Consider the following 8,595-nt stretch of genomic DNA (forward strand, 5'->3'; position numbering starts at 1 on the left):
GATGAGTATTCATAGATTAATTAAGTCCAAGTGGAACTTGTGTTGTATTCTCTGGTCAGTTGTCACATATCTGAAGTTACACTAATTGAGACAACCTGAAGTTGGAGAAGCAACTGTTGCTGTTTTGAAAAGCAACTTGGGGAAGAAAGGGTTTACTTTACCTTACAGCTTATATATTCATCACCCAGGGAAGTCAGGGCAGGAACTCAAGGCAAGAACTTAGAGGCTGGAGCTGATGGGAAAGTCATAGAGGAATGCTCTTAATGGTTTGCTCTCCGTGGCTTGCTCTGCCTGCTTTCTCATACAGCCTAGGACCACCAGCTCAGGGATGACAGCGCCCACCTGAACTGGATCCTCTCATTAGTCATTAGTCAAGTATCACAGGCTGACCCACAGGCCAATCTAGTGGGAGCATTTTCCCAATTGAGATTCCCTCTTTCAAAATGACTCTAGCCTGTATCAGGGTGACAGAACTGATGAGCACAGCTGTAATAACAGTGAGTATTGAGTGTTTGTCTATTAGAAGGACACATGAGCTCAAATGCAGAGGCTTTTCTGGTACCACATTTTTTATGCTGAGTGGAGAGGAGTTGAAATGACTGGAAATGAAAAATGAAAGGGTGGGAGTTGGAGGCAGGGAACAGAAATGTTGACTGACTGATACAGGAAAGTTGTCATCTTATTGACAAGAAACAGCAGCAAAAGGCACGAACTGGGAAGTCTTGAATGAAATTCCTGTCTGCAAAAAAAAATGCTAATAGCATATTTAGACACATCATTCCCAGAAAGACCAAATAAGGTGTAAATAAACACCCCAAAGTGGAAGGCCAGCAGTGCACTGTCTTGTCCCCAAACAGTGGTAGAGCGTGGCCCATGGTTCCATGAGTGCTATGGAAGAATGTGTTAATATTCCTAAAATGCAGTGTGGCACAAAGCTAAACAGGCCAGGGCTAAAGGAGTGGATAGTGGGTGTCAGCAGTGTAGACCTGGTGTCTGTGATGGCTTTGTGTCATTTACACAGACGTGTGTGTGTGTGTGTGTGTGTGTGTGTGTGTGTGTGTGTGTGTGTAAAATTTATGTTTAGTTTTGAGACAGGATCTCACTATATATCCCTGGCTGGCCAAAACTCACTGTACAACAGGCTTGTCTCAGACTCAAAGAAATCCATCTACCTTTGCCTCTCAAGTGTTAGGATCAAAGTGTGTGTCACTACCCCTGGCTGAGTTGAGTTCTTGACAGCACAGCCTCCCAGCTTTCAGCTTCCCAGCCAGCAGTCTGACTTTTCTCTGTTGTGACTCTTGGGTATCAAACCAGGAACGCTGATGAAGTCACAGGAACAACAGGTACAGGCTAGGATAGGACATTCTCATGCCAAAAGTTCTTGTATGTTTTCAACACATGGCCGACAAGTGGACATTTCGTACAGATTAGTGACTATCTGTAGGTCAGGTTACATAGCTGAAAGTTGTACCCCCATTAAATGATGCTTTGGGATGCTTGTCTTCTAAGTATACCGAGAACCCAAGAGGGAAAGCATTACAGGGCAAAGCACATCCTAAAATTGGCGGGTATTGTAGAGCAGGTCACACGGAAGCCATAGTAACAGTGAGCTTTGTTTCTTGTAGGTGACTCCCGAGGCCCTCCCAACCATCACCTGGGCCCCATGTCAGAGAGGCGGCATGAGCAGAGCGGTGGCCCTGAGCATGGGCCCGAGAGGGGGCCTTTCCGGGGTGGCCAGGACTGCAGGGGCCCTCCTGACAGGCGTGGCTCTCACCCTGACTTCCCTGACGACTTCAGCAGACCAGACGACTTCCACCCTGACAAACGCTTTGGCCACCGGTTAAGGGAATTTGAGGGGCGAGGAGGACCCTTACCTCAAGAAGAGAAGTGGAGGCGAGGGGGCCCCGGGCCTCCCTTCCCCCCTGACCATAGGGAGTTCAATGAGGGGGATGGCCGGGGTGCAGCCCGAGGCCCTCCAGGGGCATGGGAAGGCCGCAGACCTGGAGATGAACGCTTCTCCCGGGACCCTGATGACCCACGCTTTCGAGGGCGCAGAGAAGAAAGGTAGGGAAGTGTATTCTGTGGGCTCTCTGTGTTTTTCTGTGCTCACTACAAAGATGTTTTCCCTTTCCTAGGGAAAACACTATGTTGATTTAGCCCCATGTCTTTGTGGTTAGCCTTTAGATTATTTTTTAATTTTTATTTATTTGTTTATTTATTTAGGTTTTTTGGGACAGGGTTTTTCTATGTAGCTCTGGCTGTCCTGGAACTTACTCTGTAGACCAGGCAGGCCTAGAAATCACAGAGATCCTCCTGCCTCTGCCTCCTGAGTGGTGGGATTAAAGGTGTGCACCACATCTTCCTGTGTGGGGGTGGGCAGAGGCATTTTGTTCTATTTTTTTCTTCCCAATCTCATTGTCCTGCACTGCCTCCATGTCTTCATAAGGCCCTGCTTACTTTCCACTTAGGTATTAGAACTTCAGCATAGGAAGTTAGCGGGGCACAGCAGTCCATACCAGTAGGTGTTGTCTAATAAAGGCAAAGAAGATCCATTTGTACCTGGGTATTGGCACAGTGGAATCTTGGGCACAGGTAGAAACATGCTGTGTGTTTCAGGAGCAGCATTCCTGTCAAGGCTGTCCTGGCCCACTCATGCCTCTTGAACTTCTACTCTGACCCAGGCTTCTTGTGCTTACAGCAAAGATGCTTTGCTCATGTCACCTTAGGGACCAAGGTTATTAAAAGGAGGAAAAACCATACAAACTGGTCCATGCTTGATAACTTAGTGTTCTATTGCTATGAAGAAAAATCATGACCAAGGCAGCTCTTTAAGTGGGGGCGTGTTCAGTTTGAGAGAGTTAGTCCACGGTTGTCATGGCAGGAAGCAGACAGGCATAACGCTGGAGCAATAACTCTCTCGAACCACAGGCAGAGAGAAAGAGAGAGAGAGAGAGAGAGAGAGAGAGAGAGAGAGAGAGAGAGAGAGAGAGAGAGAGAGACTAGTCCTGTGAGGGCATTTGCATCCTGAAAGCCCACTCCCAATGAAATGCTTGCTCTAACAAAATCATACCCCTTTATCTTTCCAGAATAGTCCCACTAACTGGAAACTAATCATTCAAACATGAGCTTATGGAGGCTATTTTCATTCAGACCACCAGAGTAGAAATTATGTGTTGGGGAAATACAGAGTACATATCCCTAAACAAGTCATGATCAGCACTCCCTTTCCGTATGTATGTATGTAAAGTTCATAAGAAATATAGCTGAATCAGATGTAGTGAAAAAAACAAAACAAAACAAAAACTGAATGACAAAATGTGCTAGTGTAATGTTTGGTAAGGAAAAATGAGACAAAATAATGCAACTTTCCTATAAGCATAAGTAACCTACATTCTGCTCTGTTGTTGCCTCCCTGTCTGCTTTGGACTGTAATGTTAGTACTGTAAGTGACACTTTAAAACCTATATCATGTTTTTCTCTCCATTTACATTGTATATTAAAGTTTCCTGATCTCTCCATCCTTAAAAGTAATGTATTCCAGAAAGTGGACATTCTGTTTTTGTTTTAGCTTTAGAAGAGGAGCCCCCCCAAGGCATGAAGGCCGTGCTCCCCCAAGAGGAAGGGACAGCTTTCCTGGTCCTGATGACTTTGGTCCAGAAGAGGTTTTTGATGCTTCTGATGAAGCAGCCCGAGGACGAGATCTCAGAGGTCGAGGCCGTGCCACCCCACGAGGTGAGCAGTTGAGAATCGCTGGTTTGAGGGACAGTCGCCTTGAGCACAGCTGGGCGGCCTGTGAGCACAGTTTGTTTGCTCCTCTGTGTAGGGGGATCCAGGAAGTGTCTACTCCCCACTCCTGATGAGTTCCCTCGATTCGAAGGAGGAAGGAAGCCAGACTCCTGGGATGGAAACCGAGAGCCTGGTAAGGAAGGAGACATGCTTATGGTTTGGTAGTTCACAGAGTAAAGCCCGTCTCCAGGTTCTGTCTTTGCTAGTTTGGCTCCATGGAAGGCAGTTGTCTTCCTGTCTCTCTGCTTCCGGGTTTTATCTCAACAGGTGAGAGAATCCAGCTCTTTTCCCCTTTAAGATAGATAGTAAAGGCCTTGTGTTAAGTATAAAACAATACACTCAGGATAGGGAGATGTCCTAGTAGTATACTTGCCGTGATTAGCAGTAGCACCTGTGTGCATACACTGAGGCGGCAGAGGCAGGAGGGATTGCTAGAGCTTGCTGACCAGCCTGCTTAGTCAGTTGGTGTGCTGCTTTAGGTGTAGGTAGCATCAGGCCCTGTCTCCTAAGGTTGTGAGGCCAGATGTAATGGTACACACCTTTAACCCCCAGCACTTGGGAGACAGAGGCAAGTGAATCTCTCTTGAGTTTGAGGCCAGTCTGGTCTATATAGCAAGTTCGAGGTTAGTTAGGGCTACATAGTAAGCTCCTGGCTTTGAGAAAAAGTGGTGGTGGTGGTGGGGGGGGGGGGAATCTGAAGAACGGATATTACTTTATATTGACCTCTGGCTTCCAGACACATACACAAATAATACCACTCCAGTAAATTGTCATCTGTTTTGAAAATAAGGATAAAAGAATTAAAATTTTGTTCATCTTAATTTATCATACCATAAAAATACTTTGTTGTTTTTGGTTTTCAAGATAGAGTTTCTCTATGTAGTCCTGGCTGTCATGGAACTTACTCTGTAGACCAGGCTGCCCTCCACTCAGAGATCTGCCTGCCTCTGCCTCCTGAGTGCTGGGATTAAAGGCATGCGCCACCATGTTCAGCTGAAGTAGATGTATTTTTTGTTAGTGAACTTTTTGGTTATATGTGTATATATGTGAGCTATATGTGTGTATATGTATATTCCCGTGTGTGTGTGTACTTATGTGCAGGTGACCATGCTTATGTCTGCATGTATATAGAAGCCAGAAGCCAAATTTCCTTGGTGGCTATCCATCTTATACATTGAGCCTGCTGATTGGGCTAGTTTCCCTAGGATCTTATGCACATCTAGCTTTTATGTGGGTGCTTGGTATCTGAGTACCAGTCCTCATACTTCCACAGCGAGCACTTTTCCCATTGAGCTAGCTCTAGCCCCTCCTCAGTAACTTTTTTAAAGACCGTGCTGATAAGCAGAGTCCTGCCTCCTCTTATTCCAGGAGGAGCTTCTTTCCTTCACATTCATGGTGCAACTCAACCTGGTCTGTTTCATAGACATTCCTGTTGTCAGGTTGCTCTAAGAGGCATCACTCCCACTCCCGGTGGCTTTGAGCTGCACTGATTCACTGAAGTGATAGTGTCAGGCCCGTAAAAGCATGGATTTTTGGTTCTCATTTCAGGACCAGGTCATGAACATTTTCGTGATGCTCCCCGCCCTGATCATCCCCCTCATGATGGCCATTCACCAGCTAGCAGAGAGCGCTCCTCTTCTCTCCAAGGCATGGACATGGCTTCCCTACCACCCCGCAAGCGCCCCTGGCATGATGGGTCGGGTTCTTCTGAACACAGAGAGATGGAGGCCCAAGGAGGCCCCTCAGAGGACCGAGGAAGCAAAGGTAAGAGGACTGCAGTCCCATCGCAGAGCTGCAAGGGTCTGCCGTAGATGCCCCAAGTCCCCACAGTGGCCTCCGCTCTGCCTCTGAGCCTAGCTTGGGCAGAGGGTAGCTCTGACACTTAGTGTGAGTGTAGTTTGTCTGCCACAGCTGGATGGAGCTGCAGACTTGACTCAGCAGAATTTCCAGCAGCTCCCAGGAGTCTTGTTGGGGGTTTGCACTCCACTCTTGACTCTACTTGCTTAGCTGGTCCCCCTGGCAGTGGCTCCTTGGAGCCCTCAAGGGGTTTCTCTCTAGGAAGGTTCTGTTTGGTGCTTTTCCACCTATGCCTAGAGGAAGATCAGTGGCTACACTGGCTTTAGGTTGGGCTGGGCAGTGGCCTGTGTGGTGTGCTTTGGAAAGGAAGCTGCTGGATGCCCCACTTGTTCACTTGCCTCTTATGAAGTCTTTCCAGAATGACTTGTTAATACCCTGAACATTTCCCACTTAAGTTAAATGCAGTACTGCTCAGTATACTATGGTCCTAGATGAATTCATGGGCATGTCCCTGGCTAAGGACATGTGGCTAGCATGACAACTACAAACTAGATGACAGTGCTGCTCAGGCAACTGCAGGTTGACCCAACATGCTTTGCATAATAAGAAGCCAAGCTCATTGCTTGGCAAGTTCCCTTAACATCTTCATACATTAGATTAACTTCCATTCAAACACTTGAGACTTGTTGGTGGGGTAGTATTGGAAGAACATACTCTAGGAGATGAACCAATCCCATCATTTCAGGAGAAAAAGTTCTATTTATGTATTCATTTATTTTGCAGTGTTGGGAATTACACACAGTATCTTGGCATACAGCAGGCAAAACGCTGTACCATTGAGCTTCACTGAGCCCAAGGGGAAAAAATTAAAAATTGTATTTGTTCTTTGGTAATTCATAATGCCGTTTAAAACACAGCATATTTAGGTCAACTCATCCCAGACCCAATTCCTTCATGATCCTTTTCCAGTCTTAATGTATCTTCTTGTTTGTATAACAGTCAGCACTGTGCATGTATGCACAGGCTTGGGGTGCCCTCTGCTGGCCTGCGAGCAACCCGTCATGGGGCATACCACTGAAGAAAACTGACTTTCCCCAAGTAGCTTCTTTAGCATTTTTAATTGTACCTGCTTTGTATGTTTGTGTGTGGGTGCCCTGCTGCAAATGGAGGTTAGAGGACAGTTTGCCAGCCTTGGGCCTCCCCCGTCTTGTCCTGGGCATGGAACTTGCATTGTTAAGTTTGATAGCAGGTGCCTAACCCTGCTGAGCCATAGCACTGGCCTAAGTTTTTTTTTTTTTTTTTTGGGGGGGGGGGGAGTTTACTTAGAGCTAAACATTGGTGCATCTTAAATCGAAAACAAGTCTAAGTAAATCTTTGAAAGCCAGTTTATCTTTGTTCTTTGAGAATATTTCACATCACTAAACATGTGGAAGGGATCCAAAGTGCCATGTATTCACGGAATGGGCACACACACCCTAATGAGTCCTTGCTGCTAATATCTGCAACAGCCTAGGTATCTTAGTTGCTTCTAAAGTTAGTATGTGCTTTTGAAATCTCCCTTAAAATAATGTGGTAACACAGAAGAGTACAATTATGTTTCAGTGTGGTGCAGTTTTCTGGGGATTCGTTGTGTTTGGCTAGCTTCTATTCTAGCCTTCTATCCCACAGCCCTGGGGCAGTTGGCCTCCATAGATATTGAGGCCTGAGGCCATGAGTCAGGGTGGAAATGAGGTCAGGGAGGCACTGAGGAACCCACTTCAGCTCTGAAAGCCACTGTGTGCTCCCTAGTGCCTCCTAGTGGTCCACTGCCATCAGAAAGTGAAAGCTGTCCCAGGAATTACGGTGAAGTAGCCACTGTGATACAGAATGTCATGTCTTGAATCATGTTTTGTTTCAGGCCGAGCAGGCCCAGGACCTTCCCAGAGAGTGCCAAAATCCGGGCGTTCCAGCTCTTTGGATGGAGACCATCATGATGGATACCACAGAGATGAACCTTTTGGTGGCCCTCCTGGCAGTAGTTCATCTTCTCGAGGGGGCCGGAGTGGCAGTAACTGGGGTAGAGGGAGTAACATGAACTCTGGCCCTCCAAGGCGAGGCACTTCAAGGGGTGGTGGGAGGGGTCGGTAGGAGCAGGGGCTGAGTAGCCCTGGGCCTCTCTGGATAGTATTTAAGAAGTTCTTGTGGACTTACCGAGTGAAGCGAAAAGAAGCCTTTACCACTGTAGCCCTGAGCTCTTCTTCTGGGGCAGCTGAGTTCTAGGATCCCAATGAGGTTTCGAGATGAAGAGACTGCGGTCACTACCCAGGGTAGCTGGCCTGTTTTCGTCTTGTCCACCCTCGTTGCCCTAACTCTCCCATGTTTTTTGTGAAGATAAAAGCTGGAATCCTTTTTTTTTTTTTTTTTTTTTTTTTTTTTAAGTGTCATAAGAAATGGAGCACCTCCACAAAGTTAAGTTCATGTCCAATTGGAAATTTATTTCTATATGTACAGTTTGTCAGAGAAAAAAACCTTGTTTTGTATGAATACAGAATGTGATTTACTCGAGAATTAACAAAAACAGCCGGCTGTGTAGTGCTTGCCTTAAGGAACTGATTTCTACTGCATCTGACCTCTGCAGTTACTGCTGTTGCTCACAGCAGACCAAGTTCGTATCAACTTTGTGCTTTTCCAGTAGTCTTTACCTTCCCGTTGTTACACCATCCCTGTTATGCGGTAGAGAATACCGCTCTAACATAGTTCAAGAAGACTCAAAACCTCAGACATGCTCTACCAGGTAGAAAATTACACCTGAAGATAAAATTGACTCTTCTGGTTCAACTCCAGGCTCCTCTCCCTTGGATTCATCTCCTAGCAGTTTAGTCTTGTCTTCATTGGGAAAGAGACCTGGTGTAAAGTGATGTCGACTGTATGCATCTTACAGTTATCTCATGCACCTCAAAGGACATGGAACAAAGTAGATTTTGGAAATAATCTCCTCTTCCACATTTGCTTTATGGGGACTTCAAGGTTTAG

At 46.3% G+C, this 8,595-nt stretch overlaps 1 protein-coding gene across 1 annotated transcript in view; it reads left to right on the plus strand.

Annotated features, from left to right (window-relative positions):
* Wdr33 (WD repeat domain 33) overlaps positions 1-8,148 on the plus strand; it is a 92,949-nt gene extending 84,801 nt beyond the window's left edge. Inside the window, exons 18-22 of the mRNA XM_051202298.1 lie at positions 1,626-2,064; positions 3,569-3,732; positions 3,824-3,919; positions 5,335-5,550; positions 7,481-8,148. Of these exons, the coding sequence (XP_051058255.1) occupies positions 1,626-2,064; positions 3,569-3,732; positions 3,824-3,919; positions 5,335-5,550; positions 7,481-7,710 (1,145 nt within the window). The 3' untranslated portion in view covers positions 7,711-8,148. The remainder of the gene's footprint in view (positions 1-1,625; positions 2,065-3,568; positions 3,733-3,823; positions 3,920-5,334; positions 5,551-7,480) is intronic.
* The last annotated feature ends 447 nt before the right edge of the window (positions 8,149-8,595 follow it).

This window comes from Phodopus roborovskii, unplaced genomic scaffold (assembly GCF_943737965.1).
Source record: "Phodopus roborovskii unplaced genomic scaffold, PHOROB, whole genome shotgun sequence".
Lineage (NCBI taxonomy): Eukaryota > Metazoa > Chordata > Mammalia > Rodentia > Cricetidae > Phodopus > Phodopus roborovskii.